General features: G+C 44.4%; 1 protein-coding gene across 2 annotated transcripts in view; it reads right to left on the minus strand.

The window, feature by feature from the left end:
• The window catches only part of FER1L6 (fer-1 like family member 6), a 134,166-nt gene extending 123,542 nt beyond the window's left edge, over positions 1-10,624 (minus strand). For both annotated transcript variants that reach the window (XR_016388312.1, XM_022554020.3), the window contains exon 1: positions 10,546-10,624. Coding sequence is in view for 1 of the 2 variants with exons in the window: in XM_022554020.3 (XP_022409728.3) it covers positions 10,546-10,621 (76 nt within the window). In the remaining variant the exon portion in view is untranslated. The remainder of the gene's footprint in view (positions 1-10,545) is intronic.
• Between the last annotated feature and the right edge of the window lie 15,588 nt (positions 10,625-26,212).

Raw genomic sequence — 26,212 nt, forward strand, 5'->3', positions numbered from 1 at the left:
CCCTGACTTCAGACTACACTACAAAGCTACAATAATCAAGACAGTATGGTACTGGCACAAAAACAGAAATACAGATCAATGGAACAGGATAGAAAGCCCAGAGGTAAACCCACGCACATATGGTCACCTTATCTTTGATAAAGGAAGCAGGAATGTACAGTGGAGAAAGGACAGCCTCTTCAATAAGTGGTGCTGGGAAAACTGGACAGGTACATGTAAAAGTATGAGATTAGATCACTCCCTAACACCATACACAAAAATAAGCTCAAAATGGATTAAAGACCTAAAGGTAAGGCCAGAAACTATCAAACTCTTAGAGGAAAACATAGGCAGAACACTCTATGACATAAATCACAGCAAGATCCTTTTTGACCCACCTCCCAGAGAAATGGAAATAAAAACAAAAATAAACAAATGGGACCTAATGAAACTTCAAAGCTTTTGCACAGCAAAGGAAACCATAAACAAGATCAAAAGCCAACCCTCAGAATGGGAGAAAATATTTGCAAATGAAGCAACTGACAAAGGACTAATCTCCAAAATTTACAAGCAGCTCATGCAGCTCAATAACAAAAAAACAAACAACCCAATCCAAAAATGGGAAGAAGATCTAAATAGACATTTCTCCAAAGAAGATATACAGACTGCCAGCAAACACATGAAAGAATGCTCAACATCATTAATCATTAGAGAAATGCAAATCAAAACTACAATGAGATATCATCTCACACCAGTCAGAATGGCCATCATCAAAAAATCCAGAAACAATAAATGCTGGAGATGGTGTGGAGAAAAGGGAACCCTCTTGCACTGCTGGTGGGAATGTGAATTGGTACAGCCACTATGGAGAACAGTATGGAGGTTCCTTAAAAAACTAAAAATAGAACTACCATATGACCCAGTAATCCCACTACTGGGCATATACCCAGAGAAAACCATAATTCAAAAAGAGTCATGTACCAAAATGTTCATTGCAGCTCTATTTACAATAGCCCAGAGATGGAAACAACCTACGTGTCCATCATAGGATGAATGGATAAAGAAGATGTGGCACATATATACAATGGAATATTACTCAGCCATAAAAAGAAACGAAATTGAGCTATTTGTAATGAGGTGGATAGACCTAGGGTCTGTCATACAGAGTGAAATAAGTCAGAAAGAGAAAGACAAATACCGTATGCTAACACATATATATGGAATTTAAGAAAAAAAAATGTCATGAAGAACCTAGGGGTAAGACAGGAATAAAGACACAGACCTACTAGAGAATGGACTTGAGGATATGGGGAGGGGGAAGGGTAAACTGTGACAAAGTGAGAGAGTGGCATGGACATATATACACTACCAAATGTAAAATAGATAGCTAGTGGGAAGCCGCATAGCACAGGGTGATCAGCCCGGTGTTTTGTGACCATCTAGAGGGGTGGGATAGGGAGGGTGGGAGGGAGGGAGACGCACGAGGGAAGAGAGATGGGAACATATGTATATGTATAACTGATTCACTTTGTTATAAAGCAGAAACTAACACACCACTGTAAAGCAATTATACTCCAATAAAGATGTAAAAAAGGCTTCCGGGAAGATGGCGGAAGAGTAAGGCGCGGAGATCACCTTCCTCCCCACAAATACACCAGAAATACAGCTACACGTGGAACAACTCCTACAGAACACCTACTGAACGCTGACAGAAGACCTCAGACCTCCCAAAAGGCAAGAAACACCCCACGTACCTGGGTAGGGTGCAAGAAAAAAGAATAAACAGAGACAAAAGAATAGGGACGGCACCTGCACCAGTGGGAGGGAACTGTGAAGGAGGAAAGGTTTCCACAGACTAGGAAGTCCCTTCGCGGGTGGAGACTGCGGGTGGCGGAGGGGGAATGCTTCAGAACCGCGGAGGAGGGCACAGCCACAGGGGTGCAGAGGGCAAAGCGGAGAGATTCCCGCACAGAGGATCAGGGCCGACTGGCACTCACCAGCCCGAGAGGCTTGTCTGCTCACCCGCCGGGGCAGGCGGGTCTGCGAACTGAGGCTCGGGCTTCGGTTGGAGCGCCGGGCGAGGACTGGGGTTGGCGGCGTGAACACAGCCTGAAGGGGTTAGTGCGCCACGGCTGGCCGGGAGGGAGTCCGGGAAAAAGTCTGGACCTGCCGAAGAGGCAAGAGACTTTTTCTTCCCTCTTTGTTTCCTGGTGCGCGAGGAGAGGGGATTAAGAGCGCTGCTTAAAGGAGCTCCAGAGACGGGTGTGAGCCGCGGCTAAAAGCGTGGACCCCAGAGAGGGGCATGAGACGCTAAGGCTGCTGCTGCCGCCACCAAGGGGCCTGTGTGCGAGCACAGATCACTCTCCACAACCCCTTCCGGGGAGCCTGTGCAGGCCGCCACTGCCAGGGTCCCGGGATCCAGGGACAACTTCCCCGGGAGAAAACATGGCACGCCTCAGGCTGCTGCAACGTCACACCGGCCTCTGCCGCTGCAGGCCCGCCCCGCACTCCGTGCCCCCCCCCCCCCCCCCCGGCCTGAGTGAGCCAGAGCCCCGGAATAAGCGGCTCCTTTAACCCCGCCCTGTCTGAGAGAAGAACAGATGCCCTCCAGCGACCTACATGCAGAGGCGGGGCCAAATCCAAAGCTGAGCCCCTGGGAGCTGTGAGAACAAAGAAGAGAAAGGGAAATCCATCGCAGCAGCCTCAGGAGCAGTGGATTAAAGCTCCACAATCAACTTGATGTACCCTGCATCTGTGGAATACACGAATAGACAACAAATCATCCCAAATTGAGGAGGTGGACGTTGAGAGCAAGATTTATGATTTTTTTCCTTTTCCTCTTTTTGTGAGTGTGTATGTGTATGCTTCTGTGTGAGATTTTGTCTGTATAGCTTTGCTTCCACCATTTGTCCTAGGGTTCTATCCGTCCGTTTGTTGTTGTTGTTTTAATTTTTTTTTCTTTTTTTCTCTTAATAATTATTTTTTTATTTTAATAACTTTATTATATTTTATCTTACTTTATTTTATTTTACTTTATCTTCTTTCTTTTTTTCTTCCTTCCCTCCTTCCTTCCTTCCTCCCTCCCTCCCTCCTTTCTTTCTTTCTTTCTACTTCTACTAATTCTTTCTTTCTACTTTTTCTCCCTTTTATTCTGAGCCGTGTGGATGAAAGGCTCTTGGTGCTGCAGCCAGGACTCAGTGCTGTGCCTCTGAGGTGGGAGAGCCAACTTCAGGACACTGGTCCACAAGAGACCTCCCAGCTCCACATAATATCAAATGGCGAAAATCTCCCAGAGATCTCCATCTCAACACCAGCACCCAGCTTCACTCAACGACCAGCAAGGTACGGTGTTGGATATCCTATGCCAAACAACTAGCAAGACAGGAACACAACCCCACCCATTAGCAGAGAGGCTGCCTAAAAGCATAATAAGTCCACAGACACCCCAAAACACACCACCAGACGTGTACCTGCCCACCAGAAAGACAAGATCCAGCCTCATCCGCCAGAACACAGGCACTAGTCCCCTCCACCAGGAAGACTACACAACCCACTGAACCAACCTTAGCCACTGGGGACAGACACCAAAAACAACGGGAACTACGAACCTGCAGCCTGCAAAAAGGAGACCCCAAACACAGTAAGATAAGCAAAATGAGAAGACAGAAAAACACACAGCAGATGAAGGAGCAAGATAAAAACCCACCAGACCTAACAAATGAAGAGGAAATAGGCAGTCTACCTGAAAAAGAATTCAGAATAATGATAGTAAAGATGATCCAAAATCTTGGAAATAGAATAGACAAAATGCAAGAAACATTTAACAAGGACCTAGAAGAACTAAAGATGAAACAAACAACGATGAACAACACAATAAATGAAATGAAAAAGACTCTAGATGGGATCAATAGTAGAATAACTGAGGCAGAAGAACGGATAAGTGACCTGGAAGATAAAATAGTGGAAATAACTACTGCAGAGCAGAATAAAGAAAAAAGAATGAAAAGAACTGAGGACAGTCTCAGAGACCTCTGGGACAACATTAAACGCACCAACATTCGAATTATAGGGGTTCCAGAAGAAGAAGAGAAAAAGAAAGGGACTGAGAAAATATTTGAAGAGATTATAGTTGAAAACTTCCCTAACATGGGAAAGGAAATAGTTAATCAAGTCCAGGAAGCACAGAGAGTCCCATACAGGATAAATCCAAGGAGAAAGACGCCAAGACACATACTAATCAAACTGTCAAAAATTAAATACAAAGAAAACATATTAAAAGCATCAAGGGAAAAATAACACACAAGGAAATCCCCATAAGGTTAACAGCTGATCTTTCAGCAGAAACTCTGCAAGCCAGAAGGGACTGGCAGGACATATTTAAAGTGATGAAGGAGAAAAACCTGCAACCAAGATTACTCTACCCAGCAAGGTTCTCATTCAGATTTGATGGAGAAATTAAAACCTTTACAGACAAGCAAAAGCTGAGAGAGTTCAGCACCACCAAACCAGCTTTACAACAACTGCTAAAGGAACTTCTCTAGGCAAGAAACACAAGAGAAGGAAAAGACCTACAATAACGAACCCAAAACAATTAAGAAAATGGGAATAGGAACATACATATCGATAATTACCTTAAATGTCAATGGACTAAATGCTCCCACCAAAAGACACAGATTGGCTGAATGGATACAAAAACAAGACCCATATATTTGCTGTCTACAAGAGACCCACTTCAGACCTAGAGACACATACAGACTGAAAGTAAGGGGATGGAAAAAGAAATTTCATGCAAATGGAAACCAAAAGAAAGCTGGAGTAGCTATTCTCATATCAGACAAAATAGACTTTAAAATAAAGACTATTAGAAGAGACAAAGAAGGACACTACATAATGATCAAGGGATTGATCCAAGAAGAAGATATAACAATTGTAAATATTTATGCACCCAACATAGGAGCACCTCAATACATAAGGCAAATACTAACAGCCATAAAAGGGGAAATCGACAGTAACATATTCATAGTAGGGGACTTTAACACCCCACTTTCACCAGTGGACAGATCATCCAAAATGAAAATAAATAAGGAAACACAAGCTTTAAATGATACATTAAACAAGATGGACTTAATTGATATTTATAGGACATTCCATCCAAAAACAACAGAATACACATTTTTCTCAAGTGCTCATGGAACATTCTCCAGGATAGATCATATCTTGGGTCACAAATCAAGCCTTGGTAAATTTAAGAAAATTGAAATTGTATCAAGTATGTTTTCCGACCACAATGCTATGAGACTAGATATCAATTACAGGAAAAGATCTGTAAAAAATACAAACACATGGAGGCTAAACAATACACTACTTAATAACGAAGTGATCACTGAAGAAATCAAAGAGGAAATTAAAAAATACCTAGAAACAAATGACAATGGAGACACGACGAACCAAAATCTATGGGATGCAGCAAAAGCAGTTCTAAGAGGGAAGTTTATAGCAATACAATCCTACCTTAAGAAACAGGAAACATCTCAAATAAACAACCTAACCTTGCACCTAAAGCAATTAGAGAAAGAAGAACAAAAAACCCCCAAAGTTAGCAGAAGGAAAGAAATCATAAAAATCAGATCAGAAATAAATGAAAAAGAAATGAAGGAAACAATAGCAAAGATCAATAAAACTAAAAGCTGGTTCTTTGAGAAGATAAACAAAATTGATAAACCATTAGCCAGACTCATCAAGAAAAAAAGGGAGAAGACTCAAATCAATAGAATTAGAAATGAAAAAGGAGAAGTAACAACTGACACTGCAGAAATACAAAAGATCATGAGAGATTACTACAAGCAACTCTAGGCCAATAAAATGGACAACCTGGAAGAAATGGACAAATTCTTAGAAATGCACAACCTGCCAAGACTGAACCAGGAAGAAATAGAAAATATGAACAGACCAATCACAAGCACTGAAATTGAAACTGTGATTAAAAATCTTCCAACAAACAAAAGCCCAGGACCAGATGGCTTCACAGGTGAATTCTATCAAACATTTAGAGAAGAGCTAACACCTATCCTTCTCAAACTCTTACAAAATATAGCAGAGGGAGGAACACTCCCAAACTCATTCTACGAAGCCACCATCACCCTGATACCAAAACCAGACAAGGATGTCACAAAGAAAGAAAACTACAGGCCAATATCACTGATGAACATAGATGCAAAACTCCTCAACAAAATACTAGCAAACAGAATCCAACAGCACATTAAACAGATCATACACCATGATCAAGTGGGGTTTATTCCAGGAATGCAAGGATTCTTCAATATACGCAAATCAATCAACGTGATACACCATATTAACAAACTGAAGGAGAAAAAACATATGATCATCTCAATAGATGCAGACAAAGCTTTCGACAAAATTCAACACCCATTTATGATAAAAACCCTGCAGAAAGTAGGCATAGAGGGAACTTTCCTCAAAGGCCATATATGACAAACCCACAGTCAACATCATCCTCAATGGTGAAAAACTGAAAGCATTTCCACTAAGATCAGGAACAAGACAAGGTTGCCCACTCTCACCACTATTATTCAACATAGTTTTGGAAGTTTTAGCCACAGCAATCAGAGAAGAAAAGGAAGTAAAAGGAATCCAAATCAGAAAAGAAGAAGTAAAGCTGTCACTGTTTGCGGATGACATGATACTATACATAGATAATCCTAAAGATGCCACCAGAAAACTACTAGAGCTACTCAATGAATTTGGTAAAGTAGCAGGATACAAAATTAATGCACAGAAATCTCTGGCATTCCTATACACTAATGATGAAAAATCTGAAAGTGAAATCAAGAAAACACTCCCATTTACCATTGCGACAAAAAGAATAAAATATCTAGGAATAAACCTACCTAAGGAGACAAAAGACCTGTATGCAGAAAATTATAAGACACTGATGAAAGAAATTAAAGATGATACAAATAGATGGAGAGATACACCATGTTCTTGGATGGGAAGAATCAACATTGTGAAAATGACTCTACTACCCAAAGCAATCTATAGATTCAGTGCAATCCCTATCAAACTACCACTGGCATTTTTCACAGAACTAGAACAAAAAATTTTGCAATTTGTATGGAAACACAAAAGACCCCGAATAGCCAAAGCAATCTTGAGAACGAAAAACGGAGCTGGAGGAATCAGGCTCCCTGACTTCAGACTATACTACAAAGCTACAATAATCAAGACAGTATGGTACTGGCACAAAAACAGAAAGATCAATGGAACAGGATAGAAAGCCCAGAGATAAACCCACGCACATATGGTCACCTTATCTTTGATAAAAGAGGCAGGAATGTACAGTGAAGAAAGGACAGCCTCTTCAATAAGTGGTACTGGGAAAACTGGACAGGTACATGTAAAAGTATGAGGTTAGATCACTCCCAAACACAAAAATAAGCTCAAAATGGATTAAAGACCTAAAGGTAAGGCCAGAAACTATAAAACTCTTAGAGGAAAACATAGGCAGAACACTCTATGACATAAATCACAGCAAGATCTTTTTTGACCCACCTCCCAGAGAAATGGGAAAAAAAACAAAAATAAACAAATGGGACCTAATGAAACTTAAAAGCTTTTGCACAGCAAAGGAAACTATAAACAAGACTAAAAGACAACCCTCAGAATGGGAGAAAACATTTGCAAATGAAGCAACTGACAAAGGATTAATCTCCAAAATTTACAAGCAGCTCATGCAGCTCAATAACAAAAAAACAAACAACCCAATCCAAAAATGCGAAGAAGACCTAAATAGACATTTCTCCAAAGAAGATATACAGACTGCCAACAAACACATGAAAGAATGCCCAACATCGTTAATCATTAGAGAAATGCAAATCAAAACTACAAAGAGATATCATCTCACACCAGTCAGAATGGCCATCATCAAAAAATCCAGAAACAATAAATGCTGGAGAGCGTGTGGAGAAAAGGGAACACTCTTGCACTGTTGGTGGGAATGTAAATTGATACAGCCACTGTGGAGAACAGTATGGAGGTTCCTTAAAAAACTAAAAATAGAACTACCATATGACCCAGCAATCCCACTACTGGGCATATACCCAGAGAAAACCATAATTCAAAAAGAGTCATGTACCAAAAGGTTCACTGCAGCTCTATTTACAATAGCCCAGAGATGGAAACAACCTAAGTGTTCATCAACAGATGAATGGATAAAGAAGATGTGGCACATATATACAATGGAATATTACTCAGCCATAAAAAGAAACGAAATTGAGCTATTTGTAATGAGGTGGATAGACCTAGAGTCTGTCATACAGAGTGAAGTAAGTCAGAAAGAGAAAGACAAATACCGTATGCTAACACATATATATGGAATTTAAGAAAAAAAAATGTCATGAAGAACCTAGGGTTAAGACAGGAATAAGGACACAGACCTACTAGAGAATGGACTTGAGGATATGGGGAGGGGGAAGGGTAAACTGTGACAAAGTGAGAGAGTGGCATGGACATATATACACTACCAAAGGTAAGGTAGATAGCTAGTGGGAAGCAGCCACATAGCATAGGGAGATCAGCTCGGTGCTTTGTGACCGCCTGGAGAGGTGGGATGGGGAGGGTGGGAGGGAGGGAGACGCAAGAGGGAAGAGAGATGGGAACATATGTATATGTATAACTGATTCACTTTGTTATAAAGCAGAAACTAACACACCATTGTAAAGCAATTATACTCCAATAAAAATGTTAAAAAAAAAAAAAAAATGAGCCCTGGGGAGCCAGCTCCTCTGAAACGCCTATGGTCGGCTGCCCTAAATCTCCACCAGCTTGTTCCTTCCCCGCTGCGCAGTCAGTAAGGGCTCCTAACTGGAGGCTGACCCATGGGGTAGGAAAGCCTGGGCTCTGGTGTAAGACTGACCTAGCCTCAGAAGCCAGCTTCTGCACCTATTGGTTGTGTGACTTTTAGCAAACACTTATCCTCTCTGAACCTCTTAGAAAACAGGGGCAAAGGAAACCACATTTCAGAGTCATGAATGATGTATGTCAAGGAAAAAACAGCAGGGGCTTATTCAATGTGTCATAGATATTATTTTTCATAAGGTCCTTGAAGGAAGGAACTGTGTCTTATTCAAGCTTGTATCTCCAGGACCTACTGCAGGGTCATAATTTCAAGGACACCAGGAAAGACCCCAGAGTCTTTTCTACCCAATCCCTGATACCTTCAGCTTGAGTGAATAGACAAGTACTTCTATTAAGCTTTAAGCCTTGTCTCCACCTAAAATGTAATGCCTCTCCTGTCCCATTCAAGAATGACTTGATCGTTACTATCAACACTTTAGTATGAATGAGTCTCTGTATTTTCCCATCATAAGGTTAGGTTTTCCCTGAGGGTGAGGAGTGAAGCTGGGTGGAGGACAGGTTGCAGGGCACCTGCAGGGTACGCGGTGAAGGGTGAAGGACGCACCCCTCCAAGGAGACGAGAGGGGTGAAAATAAAGCAGACTCACTGTACCATTTTGGTTTAGAAATGGTCCAGAAAGCTAGCCTTGAACCAGTTGCTGTCACGACCACCCAACGTAAGTTTCCAGACACCACCCCAGACCTGTCCATTGGAATCAGTTGATCATATTTGATTCAATACACATGAGTGTCTCCCTGATATGGGGCCTGGCCTCCACTGGCACAGGTCACACTGTAACTTGGAGCTTTGCTCTTCTGGAGAAGGAATCGCCCATTCTAAGCGCAGAAAGTCTGAGAGCCTGGATTTATCAATATATCCCAATGCCATTGCTTCCTGGCTCTGCACCTCCCACCCTCAAGGCTGGCTTCATGGGTCTGTGCAGCCCTGTAGGGTCCTGTGATCAGAAGGAACTCATTGCCCTTGGCCTAATGCTCTGCAGTCACCATCCAGATAGTCTTAATAAGTTCTTAACAATGGCTTTGCATTTTCATTTTTCACTGAGCCCTGCAATTCTGCAGCTGGTCTTTTCCACACTTTACTTACTCTCTCTGCATCTTTGTAACCTCATTTGTGAAACTGGGATAGCCACACCTTCTGGTAGGATGACGGAGGGGTTAAATGAGACAGTATATGTAAAGCCTCCCCCAGAGCAGCTGCTACCCTCCGATTTTCAAAATCTCACTTGCTTCTCCCCATGATTGCGCGGTCAGCTCAGTAGCCCACGTCATGCCCACTTAACAAAGGGAGAAGCTGGGACTTGGAGCTGCTGAGTGACTTATCCTGGGCCACAGAGCAAATCAGAACAGAAATGGGAGCTTGAACCCTGTCACTGCCTCCTTGGGGGGAATCCTTCCGGGGTCCAGCAGGTGTCCACCTACCCTTGTTTGGCCAAGGGACCAGATGACCAGTGGCGCAGGGGGGGATCACTTTGGGCCTGCACTTGGGGTTGGCAGGGTCTGAAGACCCAGAAGGCAGCACAGTTCCCACCTCACTCCTCGGAGAATGAATCCCATTCTCAGCCAAGGGGGGGTCAACCCTGGAGACCTGCAGGCCCCAGGGTGGTGGTCCCTACCTACCCCTCAAAAGACTCACCTTGGGCACCCTTGTTGGCTAGGATTAACCCCTTCTCTGCTTTCTTCTTCTTCTTCTTCAGCTTCAGCCCAAACATCTCCTTTCTGAAAAAAAAAGAAAAATTAAAAAATACAGTGATAATTACTTTGACTCATTCAGACATGTTAAGAGAAAATACACACAGGCGCGCACGTGCGCGCGCGTGCACACACACACACACACACACACACACACACACACACACACACACTGAGTTCTTCTTCTGGAAGCTGACCATCCTCCTAAACCACCCAGGATGGGCATCAAAAGACAAGTATCAGGATGACCCAACATGCTCTCCAGACTCTTACAGAAACCACAAAACCCCCTCCTAAACAGAAATCCTGAGGTCCACCTAGAACCACAACAAAACTAATAACACTAGCTGTTTTCTTCTCCATTTCTCTACTCAGCTGTGCCAGGCATTCAAAACAAATGATATCATTTAATCGTCACAGAAACCCTCTCCTATCCATCTTGCAGATGAGGGGCCAAGGCCCAGAGAGGGTAAGTAAAGTTTCCAAGGTCACACAGCTCTTAAGTGTCAGAGCTACCCCTGGAACCAGGCCTGTCTGATTTTAGAGCCCAGGCTCTAACCACAGGGTCACCTGAGCAGAATGAACACCCTCTCCACAGCTGAGCACCACACCATTTCTAAGGTCAAGAGGCTCTGGGATTTACTAAGGTCACTCCACAAGTGCACAGCTCAGCTGACATGTAGTATATGCCCAGAATGTTAGCTATTATTATTATTATTATTAGCCATGAGCAGGAAGCTGTTTGGGGGCCTCCTCCTCAGCCCTGGAAAGGGGCCCAGTCTGTTGTTTCTAACTGACACCAGGAGCATCCCGACCCTCTGCCAGCCTGCTGAGAGAATCCATTTCTGGAGCTGCGCGGAAGGATGGAAGGTCAGAAAAAGTTCTGGCTTTGAGTCGGGCAGGCTGATGGGGTGGCCTTTGGAGACGGGAAGAAGAGGAACAGGGACGGAATGGAGGAGAAGGGAGGCGAGAGCAGCAAAGGCTCGGACCCTCTCAGCGAGCATCCTGCAGTCCTGAGCAATGTGAGGACAATGGCAGAACAACTGAAGTTTTCCATTTTCTTACATATTTAGGACTCAAGAGTGCATGGACTGCAGTGGCCAAGATCAGGGCCTCCACAGCCAGACTGCCTGGGTTCTAATCCCAGCACCATCTCTGCGACCTTGAACAGGTCACTTAACCTCTCAAAACTCCAGGGTCCTCATGTGTAAATGGGATAACAAATGTAAAGCATTTAGCCCAGTACCTGAAACATACTAGTTGCTCAATAAATGTTAGCTATTCTTGTTATTATTTGAAGAAATAAGGTTAGAACTAATGAGAGGAAGCTACTAGGAGACATATGTCCCCTCCATTCACTTATTTATTTATTTCCTTATTTGTTTATTTATTCTTTTCATGTCCTGCCTTGATCCAGATGAGGAATTAAGGAGCCTTCCTCATTGATGCTGCCTGAACAGTGGAATGCACTGCACTGGGTGGAAGTGAGTTCCCAGTTCCTGGAGATGTGCAAGCAGAGACCTAAGGACCACTGGTAAAAGATGTTGTAGAGAGGACAAACATCAAAAGCAGGGGGCACTGGCCTAGGGGACTCCAGGGGTCCTTTGAGATCCTGAAATACAGTAGGATGATGGAAAGAATGGGTTCTGAATTTATAAGCAGCTCATGCAGCTCAATAACAAAAAAACAAAAAACCCAATCCAAAAATGGGCAGAAGACCTAAATAGACGTTTCTCCAAAGAAGATATACAGACTGCCAACAAACACATGAAAGAATGCTCAACATCATTAATCATTAGAGAAATGCAAATCAAAACTACAATGAGATATCATCTCACACCAGTCAGAATGGCCATCATCAAAAAATCTAGAAACAATAAACGCTGGAGAGGGTGTGGAGAAAAGGGAACCCTCTTGCACTGTTGGTGGGAATGTGAATTGATACAGCCACTATGGAGAACAGTATGGAGGTTCCTTAAAAAACTAAAAATAGAACTACCATGTGACCCAGCAATCCCACTACTGGGCATATACCCTGAGAAAACCACAATTCAAAAAGAGTCATGTACCAAAGTGTTCACTGCAGCTCTATTTACAATAGCCCGGAGATGGAAACAACCTAAATGTCCATCATAAGATGAATGGATAAAGAAGATGTGGCACATATATACAATGGAATATTACTCAGTCATAAAAAGAAATGAAACTGAGCTATTTGTAATGAGGCGGATAGACCTAGTGTCTGTCATACAGAGTGAAGTAAGTCAGAAAGAGAAAGATAAATACCGTATGCTAACACATATATATGGAATTTAAGAAAAAAAAATGAAGAACCTAGGGGTAAGACAGGAATAAAGACACAGACCTACTAGAGAATGGACTTGAGGATATGGGGAGGGGGAAGGGTAAGCTGTGAAAAAGCGAGAGAGAGGCATGGACATATATACACTACCAAACGTAAGGTAGATAGCTAGTGGGAAGCAGCTGCATAGCACAGGGAGATCAGCTCGGTGCTTTGTGACCGCCTGGAGGGGTGGGAGGGAGACACAAGAGGGAAGAGATATGGGGACATATGTATATGTATAACTGATTCACTTTGTTATAAAGCAGAAACTAACACACCATTGTAAAGCAATTACACTCCAATAAAGATGTAAAAAAAAAAAAAAGAATGGGTTCTGGAACCACCCAGACATGGTCGGATTGGGTAAGTCACAGCACTTCTCTGAGCCAGTTTCCACCTGAGTACAATGGAGATAAATGACACGGTACATACTTTACAGGATTGTTGTAAGAATATAATGAGGTAAGTAAGCAAAGCACCTAGGACAAAGCAAAGCTGTGATAAGAACATGCTTCTCAGTCTCCCAGGAATCTCAAATACACAAAGGAAATTCCCTTTTTTTCTGAAATTTCTTAAAGGAAATTTCCAATAATAGTTTTTGCTTTCCTGTTTTCAAAGGAGAGTTACCATGCAGAGAGTCCAAGGCCAGTCCCGTCCAGACCCTGAATTACCACTGTGGTCCCCAAGGGCTCCCTGCTGTGATCATTTCAGAGTCAGAATCTGATGTTCCTGGGAAATTGGCAAGCAGGCTCGACAGAGTACTTGAGAAGACTGAGTAACTTCCATCTGGAAACAGGAAGTTGCTACCAGTAAATGACAGTAGCTACCGGAGGGAGACTTAAGACTCCTTTAGGAAGCTGACAGTTCATCACGGATGGCCTCAGCATTCCGAGCCCTCCCGTAGGGCAGTGACTGAGGCATGGGGCATGCCACAGGCTACTGTCGTGGGCACGGGAGGAGGGAGAGATGCGCCACCTCTCAGAGTCAGGCACCCCTGCCCCTCCAAAACCAAGAGCTCCTAACCCTGCTGTCCACTAAACCCACCTAAGGAGTTTAAAATATACCAGTGTCCGGAACCACCTTCAGAGATTTTTAATTAATTTGGGAGAAGAACCAGTTCTCAGGAGGTCTGCTCTAGACACAGCTCAGACCCCCTACAGAGGAAGCCAGAAACCTTCCAGTAATGCCCAAAGAATTTACAACCAGCTCTGCTCTCTGGGTGGATTGATGTTTGTTTCACAAACACACAAGGTTGTTTGCTTGAACCTCTGAGTCAGTTATCAAGGGCACTCCCAGCATGACTCCCAGTGTGAAAAGATTTCTTGATGAAAATTGATTTCTTCTCCTCAGCCCCGTGCCATCCACAGTAGAGAGGGCACAGCTCGCCAGCCCTGAAAGATCTTGCCACTGGCAGATTGCACAGCCCAGGGTAAATTGGAGACACAAGACTCAGCTCAGGGCCCTGCTTGAAGCCACCTGTTAGCTCCAGAATCGGGGGCTGCATGCTTAAATCAGATGAACATGTTTCATTCTCACATGACACAATATTTCTTATCAAATCCACAGGGTGATGTTAAAAAAGGAAACAATGCTTATACAATGTAAAACATGCTATAAAGTATTACAATGTTGATGACAAGAAAACATGCTACAATATTCCCCTGAGTGAGTTTTGAAGGTTTTAAACATGCTTTGACACTCAGCAAGTGCCAGGAATACCATGTTACATACATAAGCTCCTAGGATCCCCACCACGTACCACGAGGAGGATGCTATTATTATCCACTTTTACAAATAAGAGTTTGTCGGGGTTCCCAGCCAGTATTTTGGGATCAACCAGTAAAGCAGGAAGACTTACCTGGTAAGTCTTCAAGGCAGTTGCCATCGTACCGGCCCCCCTCTCCAGTTTGCCGAGGATTCCGGCATGGGAACCTCCTGCCCCACTTCAAAGAAAGGATGGAACTCTCCAGTTTAGGGTCTACTGAATCTCCTCCCAGGGCCACCCCAAGATAAGTCAAGAGACACACAGCAACCCCCATACCACCCTGGTCTCCTCAGGGCGAAAGCTACCACGACTCCGATATCTACATCCAAACAGCGAGAGCATTAAACAGTGCGCATGTTTAACTTGCTTCCGCACATCTGTTCAAGGTGGCGTTGCTTCACGTTGAGCCCAGGGCTCGCACTGCCAGGGAGGCAGCCAGCCTGGCACACAGAAAGAGGAGCCCAGCAACTGGAGTTTGGGTCTCATCAATGACACTTTCTAGCTATGTCACTGCAGCTGGCCACAGGACTTCTCGGAGCTCCAGGCTCCTATTCTGCAGGAAGTGGTGGTAAAGTTAACACTGCTTTTCTCACTGGGATATTGTGTATGTCACCTCATTGAACCCTCATGCTGAACTGCTCTAAGCTCTACAAATAGCAACTTTACTGTCATGTCTACGGCTCAGGGGAGCCGAGATCAGGAAATCGCTCACAACCATGGTCACCTTGTGGTTTTCCTCTTGTGTCACCAGATTCCCCTTCTGGAATCACCTTTTCTACCTTCAGTGCAGAAGAGAAGCAGCTCAGGCCAAGAGGCCAAACACTAAGTTAATTGCATCAATGGATGTGACCAGTACTGGCCCCTGCTACTCTCCTTCCCAGATAAGAAGACTCAGGTCACCTCTGCACCTCACCCTCCAGTTCCACTCATAACATCCAGTGTGGGAAAAAAAAACAAACACTTTGGGGCTTCCCTGGTGGCACAGTGGTTAATAATCCACCTGCCAATGCAGGGGAGACGGGTTCGAGTCCTGGTCCGGGAAGATCCCACATACCGCGGAGCAACAAAGCCCGTGCACCACAACTACTGAGCCTGCGCTCTAGAGCCCGTGAGCCACAACTACTAAAGCCCACGTGCCACAACTACTGAAGCCCACGCACCTAGAGCCCGTGCTCCGCAACAAGAGAAGCCACCGCAATGAGAAGCCCGTGCACTGCAACAAAGAGTAGCCCCTGCTCACCACAACTAGAGAAAGCCAGCGCGCAGCAACAAAGACCCAACACAGCCAAAATAGATAGATAAATAAAATAAATTTATATTAAAAAAAAACAACCACTTTGATTTGTGAATTTCTTTATATGGGAACTCTTTAAAACTTTAAAAAATATATATTTAATAAAATTCCTGTATCAGAAGAATGGATTTGCAGGTAATCAAGTCTATCCTAAAAAACAAAACAAAATCAAGCCTTATCACCATGTTGAGGTTATCCAGAGAGCCTTGGGTAAATTTCCCACTGCCTGCTAGGAAATACCTTCTTGGGTATATGCTATCTGTGTACTCATCTTACTTATAGGACTGACATATAGTTATTAAAGGCAAACCAGCAAACATAGGAACAGCCATAATGTGGGCTTTGACAGAAGATTGTTAAAATATAAATCTATGCGACATCTTGCCTTGTCAAGACTCCGAAACTTTTTTTCCTCTCTGCCCATGATCGTCCCATTACTGCTCTCCTGATCATATCCGTTTACTTAGGGCAATGATGGTCAACTTTGGCTGTACATCAGATTCACGTGAGGGAGCATTCTAAAACTATCTCCCACACTACGGCCAGATCCCATCCCAGAGAGTCTGAGTTCATTGGTCAGCACCGGGGCCGAGCTGCAGTAGTTTTTTAAGTTCCCCAGGTGATTCTAAAGTGCAGCAGGGTTGCAAACCCCTGTGGCTAAGTAATCAGTGCCAATGAGCTGTGTTCTCAAAGACATATATATATATATATATATATATATTTGTGTGTGTGTGTGTGTGTGTGGTACGCGGGCCTCTCACTGTTGTGGCCTCTCCCGTTGCGGAGCACAGGCTCTGGACGCGCAGGCTCAGTGGCCATGGCTCACGGGCCCAGCCGCTCCGCGGCATGTGGGATCTTCCCGGACTGGGGCATGAACCTGTGTCCCCTGCATCGGCAGGCGGACTCTCAACCACTGCGCCACCAGGGAAGCCCAGTCCACTTCTTACCTATCACTTTGTCTCTCACTAAATTCTTTCTGAGACGAGACATCAAGGACTTCAAATTCACTGGGAACACTCCCCCATCCCTTCAATCTGAGGGGCTCCATTTCTATCTGTTTTATATATTAAGTTGTAAAGTTTGAAAACCACTCATCAAGGCTAACCTACTCGTTTGGCCAGTAGGGAAACTGAGACCCAGAAAGAAACTAGGAACCAAATCAAGATCATATACCTGTTTATTGAAACTGCTGGGACTTCTGGGTGCCCATTTATCCTGTGTTCACCCCCCAGAAATGCTAAGACCTCAGCAAGCATGGACCTCCACAGCCCTCCCTCTCCAAACCCAGGCCGGGGGAACTCTTGATAACAGACACACCTCGAATCCCGTTCATTCAAAAATGGACTTTTTCCTTCCATAGAGCTCTACTTCAGAACCCCTGTGCATTACAGAAAATGCTCCAAGGGGTTAAATATGATAATCTAATCACTTTCCTCTGGGTAGTTAAAAAAGCCAAATGAAAGAAATTTCACAACTGTTAAAAGCAAAAGCAACTTGCTCAAAGTCACCCAGCTACAAGCTGGCCAAGCTGGGGACAGAGCCCGGTCTCCTCACAGCCAGATGAACGCTCTTCCTCCTAGAGCATGCTGGGATGGATGATTTGTTCTCTACAGTCATCCATTTTATTAGTTAGTATCATTATTCAAAGTGCTCGGGGCAATCAACAGCTGCTCTTCATTAAGCGCGTAGGATAAGCAAGGCACTGGCTTAAGGTCCTGCATCCATGTTTTTTCATCTAATCATCCCAATAACCATGTGATGGAAAGGTTCAATCTCTTTTACAAATGCGAAAATTAAAGCCTAGGAGGTTAAGTAACCTGCCTAAGATCCCACAGCTCTAAGCTGCAACAAAACTCTATCCAACCTCCACTCCGTACCACCTCCCAAATACCAATCAGAGCCACAATTTTTCAAGCACCTAACCAGAGTCAGGTACTGGGCAATCCTCACTTCCCAGATGGTAAACACCACAGTTCAGAGAGGTTTGGAAACTTGACTACAGCCACACAGCATCCGTTGCTGAAGCCCAGCCTCTTTGCACTCTGCAACCTCGCTCATCATGACCCAGGTCTCTAAGAACAAACAGAAGGGCTCCCAGCAGCCTGGACAGCAACAGAGTCCAGCTCAGTAATAAGAAAAAGAGCAACCGGTCTCACCTTGACCAGTGAAGGCTCCTGACCTTGTCCAGAAATACTCACGATAACTAACTTCTTAGCCTCAAGGCAGGTCAGCAGGGTAGGACGTGCAGCGTCCAGCACTGGTCTTTGGGAGGAGAAAGTCTACCCTCTAGAATGGAGAAGGTCTCGGGCACGAGACTGTCTCCTCCAGACGGGCAGGTATCTCCCAGGAAATGCCCTTTCTGCTGTGTCTGCCTGGCAGCTCCCTATCTCTGTTTGAAATCCAGAGCCCAAGACTGATCTGCAAACACAGCAGCTCAGAGCAGATCCTGAGAGGAGGGGCCTCCAGGGTGTTTTATTCCAAGTCAGGTAGCCACAGGTAGGTCAAGGCTCAAAGAAACTCCAGCTCCAGACAGTGCCAAAGCCCTGGATACTTTCTAGCCACCGTCCAGCCATCAAAGTTGGATTTTTAATTATTTCACCATCCCCTATTCATTTGCAGTAATGAATATGTTTTCACTTTACTTGGGGCCAGTTCTAGATACTTTTACAAGTATTATCCTATTTAAGTCCCACATCAGCCCTCAGAGGTAGGTACTATCACTGTGCCCAATGTACAGATGGTGAAACTGAGCCACAGAGGGGCTGGTAAGTGCTGGGATTTGAACCAAGGCCACCTGCCCTCAGAGCCTGTGCTCTCAGGCCCTCCAGCCTGCTCTCTGTGGCATTTCGTTGGGACTTGTAGTCTGAGGTTATTTCAAAGACGTCAAGTTTAGAAAGGAGACAAATAAAAAGAAGGCATTTTGGTGGATCAGATGCTTCAGAAGTCATTGCCTGGAGTGGGTTGAATAGTGGCTGCCCAAAATATACACATTTGGGAAACTGTGAATGTGCCCTTATTTGCAAAAAAGAGTCTTTGCAAATGTAATTAAGTTAAAGATCTCAGGATGAGATCATTCTGGATTACATGAGTGGGTGTTAAACCCAAAGGCAAGTGTTCTTACAAGAAACAGAAAAGAAGACACACAGAGAAGGCCATGTGAAGACAGAGGCAGAGATCGGAATGATGTGACCACAAGCCGAGAAATGCCTGGAGCCACCAGAAGCTGGAAGAGGCAAAGAAGGATTCTCTCCCAGAGCCTTCAGACGGAGCATAATCCTCTCAGCACCTTGGTTTCAGACTTCTGGCCTCCAGAACTGGGAGAGGATACATTTCTGTTGTTCTAAGCCTCCCAGTTTGTGGTCATTTGTATGGCAGCACCAAGGAACTGATCCACTGCCCTTTGTTACTTCCTCTTGCGCTTTTTTTAAAATTTAAATTAATTAATTTTGGCTGTGTTGGGTGTTCGTTGCTGCGTGCGGGCTTTCTCTAGTTGCGGCGAGCAGGGGCTACTCTTCGTTGAGGTGCGCGGGCTCCTCACTGTGGTGGCTTCTCTTGCTGCGGAGCACAGGCTCTAGGTGCGTGGGCTTCAGTAGTTGTGACTTGCGGGCTTAGTTGCTCCACAGCATGGATCTTCCCGGACCAGGGATCAAACCCGTGTCCCCTGCATTGGCAGGTGGATTCTTAACTGCTGCGCCACCAGGGAAGTCCCCCTCTTGCACTTCTTAATGGCACCACAGGAAAGGAAAGAAAGTGGGTGCACTCCACTGAGCCCCTCATGGGGAAGAATGGGAAGTTGACGCCTGTGGGCCAGGCAGTGGTGTAAGAGCCTCCAAGGGGCAGGACAGCAAGACAGGAAGGCAGGGGGGTGGGGAGAAGGTTTTGCAAGTGAGGACTGAGCAGGTTACAGAGTAGCTCACAAGGCAGCCTCGTTCAACATCCACAACTGAGCTCAATGTCTCCAGAGAAATGGGCCTTGGCTCAGGGGTTCACAGATGGGGCACAGGCTTCCTGAAGCATCCCACCTCCCGTTTTTGGTCATCATAGATTTGACCCCAATCAGAAGCAAAGATGTCAGAGATTACTGAGCCCCAACCTTACACGTTACAAAAGGGGAAAATGATGACTAAAGAGGTGATGTGGTCTGAGGTCGCATAGCCAATCATGGAACCGTCAGAGCTGGAACCTTATCTCCTGATTCCTGAGCCGTTCAAGGGAACCAAACCTCCTCCTCTTGTCTGATCTGTTCTTCACAAAAGAAGATCCTGTGGCAACTCTTTTCTGAGCTCAACAGCCCCAGGGGTCCCCAAGTGTTCTCTAGCTAAAGCTCAAATCCCTCCTCCTAGGATTTAAGTTTATTTCTCCTTGTGTGCAGAATGACAGCCTTGCCATGTGGCTGCTATGTCTGGCTCAGATACAAGTACACATCATAACAACAGAAGTCATCTGGCTGCACAGTACACACTCAATCATAAACGTTTGCTGGCTGCTCATCGCAGGGAAAAACCAAATGGACAGCCCCGCAGCCTTATTTCTCTACTTCATCTCGTACTGCCTGCTCTCTCTGCTCCGACCACACCACCTTCCTTCAGCAACTTGACTGAAACATGCCCTTCCTTCAGGGTCTTTGCACATGCTCTTCTCTGTGCCTAGAATCCATATGCCCTCCCACACCTCTTTGCCCCATTAACTCCATCCCATCCCTTAGAAAGATGTCACTTAACATCACAAGGACACTGATGTATATAAAATTGATGACTAATAAGAACCTGCTGTATAAAAAAATAAATAAAATAAAAAACATCACAAAGGGCTTCCCTGGTGGCACAGTGGTTGAGAGTCTGCCTGCCGATGCAGGGGACACGGGTTCGTGCCCCAGTCCGGGAGGATCCCACATGCCACGGAGCGGCTGGGCCCGTGAGCCATGGCCGCTGAGCCTGCGCGTCCGGAGCCTGTGCTCTGCAACGGGAGAGGCCACAACAGTGAGAGGCCCGCATACCGCAAGAAAAAGAAACAAAAAAAACATCACAAGGACTTCCCTGAAGCTCCCCTTCCCCCACCCCCTCCCACAGGCTCAGCAGGTCCTCACATTCCCCGTGATTTTTCTTTTCATCACTTATCATAGTTTGTCATTTTATTTTTACATGATTTTTTTCACGAGTGTCCATTAGACCAAAAGTTCCATTAGGACAGGAACTCTCTCTAGTTGATTCACCACTGTCTTCCCTGCACCCAGCATTAATTGTGCACCCTGCACAAACATTAATTGAACAAAATGCTGAGCTGGTGCAAAGAAATGTACAAAGAAGGAATAGACAAAACTGCCACCTCTCAGGAAAGTAGAACCAAACAGATGAGCGACAGTCACCTCTTTAAGAAATTACCCAGTCACACATCATCCCTGCTACTCCACTTACCCTGTTTCCTGTGCTTGCCCCTTAACCATTTTAGCCCCAACTGATACTTCTCCAAAGGGGGAAAGGATGAGTTGGTAAAACTCAAAGGGGCCAATAGGGTAACTGATATACAGCTCTGGAAAATGAACTTCAGAGGAGTGTTGCTGTACAATTGTCTAGAATGCAGATTGGGAATTGTCTTAACAATTCAGTTAGCTTCAGAATTATTTTAGAAATTCTCAAAAGAGAGACTATATTGCAAAGCAAGAAGGTTATGAAACTCTCCTCCAACCTTCCGCGCTCTGGGAAGAGAAATAACCCTTTGCAAGAAGCTGCTACGTCCATTCCAGATGCAAGTGCAGATCACATCAGCAGAAATCATCCTCCACCCTCCCCCATGCTTTGCCTCCTGCCATGTGGCCTCTGCCAGAGGGAATAAATTTCAGCGTCTGCAATCTTCATCCCACATACCGTCTTAGTCATGGAGTGTTTCTTTGGAGAGCTCATAACAGTTGTTATCATGATTCAACAAACACTTACTCATTACCTATTAGATGCCCAGCACTGCAGTGGGCCTGTGGGAAGTTCAGAGCAATGAGGGAAAAGACAGTGTGATGTGGTCAAGGGGCACAATGGCTTTCTAGCAGCTAATACACTTGAAAAGGCTTCAGCCACTCCATCATAATATTCTTTCTTATTTCTAGAATGCTTTGTAGATTACAAAGAACTTTCATGTACCATTATGTGTCACGGCAGCTATGTGACATAGAAAGGTTTCCCTGCTACTTGGTAGATTAATCATTTAGGTTCCAGAACCTGGAATGACTTACTCAAGTCTCCATGGCTAAAAAAGGGCCAAAGCTAGAAATTGTGGCAGTCATGAAAAAGTGCCACTCAGATCTCTGGCTGCACGAAGCATAGTTGACTGACCGCCCCAGCTCCTATAACTCTCGATTCACTACTGTGTCACACGAGGCCATGCTGCCCATGGGCTGCTCCCAGCAAATGACTAACCACAGCAAGTGAACTAATCCTGCAAGACATGGGATGCCTCTAACGGATAACTTAGGCCACAAGGCTCCCTCCTGACCTGGAGGAAACTGTTTTAGAAGAATCTTCCTACCCAATTTCCCTTCCTTCCTGCTCTCCATCACAGGGGTCAAATTTGCATCGTGGTCTGAAGACTCTCTGCTTTCTCCTACTCCTTCCTCTTTGTCCTTCCCACGCATTTCCCCAAATAAATCTTGAGCACGTCAATCCCATCTTGGAATCTGCTCTTTGGAGGTACCACCCCAACAGAACTCTAAATCCAGACTTTATCATTCACAAATGGACCTTCCACAAATAAAGAGATTCCATTTTGAAATATATTTGGAAAATGCTGGAGTTACCCCAGTTTTACAGGGCTTCTTAGATTCAACAGTACGCTTACATGAAATAAGACTCCTCAAAAGCATGAAAGTACCACAGAATCGAGTGGCTCCCAACCTGATTTGACAGCAAAACTTTTTAATTCAGTTCCCCTGAATTGAAGACAGGCAGACGGAATGCAGATCACAATCTGAGAAATCCTGCTAACAAGTAGACACCCTCCAACAAGTGGACACCTATCCTTTCCTCAGCCTTGCTAAAAAGCCTCAAAAGGATGGTTTGATATTCCCTTCTCTTGCTATACCCAAATGGATGTGCAATAATACTGCCAGACTGAAAAAGCAAGGGACCCAGGCAACCCTCAATATCATCGTCCCTGGAAGAATAGGAAATTAATTATCCTTTACATTAAAGCTTTGCTCCTATTTTTAGCAAATGGTTTGATTGTGATTATTTAAAATAGGTGTCATCTTTAAGAGACAGGTGAACTGAATAAGATAGGAAACGTACACAGTGGACTCTAAATCGTCTGTAGGTCTTGATACTGGACCTATTATTACGGGCATTACTCTGTTGTTTTAATTGATATTAAAATGTTTCTACTCAATGTTGAAAGTCAGTGGTTGTACCTAACTCTCCTTCATGATTCAACAATTGAATGAAAAGGGAATAAATCCACTGATACAAATTGGGCTACAGCTTTTCTGTAAACTTCCCAGAGATGCAGAAGCTAAGCACATTTGAAGCTTAGTGGGAAAAGGCATTTCTATGTACCAAGGAGGTGTTCCCTGTGTAAACAGGTGAGAGTCATCTGAAAGGCCAAACTAGGGTCACTTAAGGCACAAGAGGCCTAAAATGAGTCTACATGGGATTCAGTTTTCCTGAATTCACTGGTGTTCCTTCTTCTCCCTCCCTGAGATGTACAGTAATGGAAAGAAGATGTTCTTGGCAAGAAGGAAAGGGGAAACCAGCTAATTGCTTTTGATCACCCACCATGGAAATGAGAAATAGCAACAGGATTTCAAAAGCGATGAGTCAGCAGAAGTCACCTGGTGGAGAAGGAGAAGAGGGAAAGTAGTTCATGGTAGCGGCAATCAGTCAAAGCAGAGATAGAGTAGCTGAGTCTGCATAATGATCGAGCAATAAATAGCCAAGGGAAGCCTGATGTCTACGGGCTGATGTGAACTCTGAACAGCATACCAGTTCTTGAGCAATGCTTCCGTCCCTAATAATAATAATAAATAATAATAATGGCAATTATAATGTGAGCATTAATGATATGCCACGAACTGTGGCAAACACTTTTGTATTCTTATCTCATTTCATCCTCAAAACGACTCTGTAAAGTATCTACTATTGTTCCCTAGTTTACAGATAAGGAAACAGATACCCAGAGAGCTTAAGTTGATTTGCCCAGGATCAACCATCCTGCAGGTAGCAGAGCCAATTCTTGTCTCTGACACCTTTGCTCTTAACTTCCACACTTCACTGCTTCACTATCCCATATTCAACGTATCCATAGGACAAGTTCCATTATTGGAGGTAACCTACATGTTATTTTGTTCTGTGCAACAACAACAAAAAAAACCCCCAAATCACACTTATACAGCACAGCACAGGGGAATCATCACCAAAACCGTCTAAAGGGCAAGTCTCTTTCTGGAAAGTACTATCATGTTGTAAAAGATCCAGGAGAAACAGGCCATCCTCGTTCTACTATTGTTGTACAATGAAAAGGGGATGACTTTGATTCCATGGAACTGTAAAATTCTGATAGATTGAAGTGCATTTGAGAACGGTTACCATCACCCTTGATTTCTTCCCAAGCATACTGAAAGCTCTTAAAGGACAGAGACAAGATATATTTCACTTTTCTTGCCCTCAGCATCCCATCCAGTGTAGGCATCCAATTAATGTTATACAGAAGGTTTTGAAGCTCTGATAGATTATCTATGTCTGCACCCCACAGCCTCTCCCAGACAACAGTGACTTTCCCATGACCCGTTTCTGGAGCTTCAGTGATCAGTTAAGTCCAGTCCAGAAAGTGCTGTTTTTTTGCCTAAGTTCTGGGATGTGTTTGCCAGTGCTGAAGTTGGGAAAAGATTTTCACCTTCCTGCTTTTTCTAACACTTTAATCATAAGAGGTTAGATATAACCTGGAAAGTCTTATTCTGGAGAATAAGGAAATGCTCAGAAACCTATGGGAACATGTCGAAAGGACACAGGAGCCAACCTGAAGGGGCTCCCTCTGGCAAAATACGGAACAATTTGGGTATCAAAATCAATAACAAAAGGAAGGGATTATAACACATTAAATAATAATCCAAAAACCCATATTGATACTGAAAAGGGGGAAGTGTTGGGAGAGGAAGAGAGAGGGGAAACCTCTTTTTATACTCAGAGGTAATAAAGGAAAATAAGATTATAGACCACCATTTACCATCCCTAGAGTGATTGCTAATTATCACTAAGAATCATCAGTGGAGGCTAAAACCTGTCCCTGTATCCCCTAAAATCATTGCTTATTCCCCAGCCGTATGTGCCTTGTGTCTGTAACTGGGAAACAGTTCACTACCCTCCTCTTCACAACTGCCCATACTTACTGTGTTAAGTCCCTGGTCTGCTGGGATTATAAGAATCTCCAAGGGGAGACAGAGACAGTAATATTTGATAGCACACAATGAATTGTTGATGAGGCCATTTGAAATTTGTGGATGGAAAGAACCTTCCCAGGTTCTGTTCAATTCCATCCTTGAAAAAAAAAAAAAGAAGTCTCTGCAGCTCCCCAGACAGGCCTTTTCTATGGTGGCCTCTCACAGTGGGTTTGACAGTTGGCAAAAGGATTTGTAAGGAGCTCTTAACTGGAATCCTGCTCTACTAACTGCCTTTTGTCTTTGTAACCCAAGATTTACTTTCTCATACAGGTGTGTACACAGCAAGGGAATGCTAATGGAACCAAGAGAGGTCCAGACACGCTAACTGCCAAGTCAGACCTGCAGCAAACACCCCTCCTCGATCACATGAAGAGGAAGTACATGAAAAGGGAGCTGATTCTTGGGAATGATCTCCTACAAGCCCCTTTCTTAGGAAGGAGGCCAGGCTGGGATAAAACTCACCCACTGACCCTGCAAAGTTTTGGTGAGGCTTTTGGTACACGAGACTGGTTATTCAGGAGGGCAGCCTGCCAGGAGGTTCATGAACCCCCAGATTCAGAAATGCCCATTAACAAATCACTTTCCTCATGGGATTTAAGAAAAGATGTAAAAAATGCCAGCAAGGTCTCCGGAGCCTCAGTGGGAGTGACCAGTGGGTGAGAACAGAACCACAGTGGGCTGGGGGCCAGGTGTTGGCTTTGGTCAGCCACCAGCTGAGAAACGTTTCCCACACCAGCCTCAAGGAGGAAGCCCAAGCCAGGCCTCCTCACAAAGGCAGATTGAGACAGGA

The sequence above is a fragment of the Delphinapterus leucas genome, chromosome 17, assembly GCF_059928025.1.
Source record: "Delphinapterus leucas isolate spDelLeu-1000000601 "Yukka" chromosome 17, BTC_Dleu_Yukka2, whole genome shotgun sequence".
In the NCBI taxonomy this organism is placed as follows: domain Eukaryota; kingdom Metazoa; phylum Chordata; class Mammalia; order Artiodactyla; family Monodontidae; genus Delphinapterus; species Delphinapterus leucas.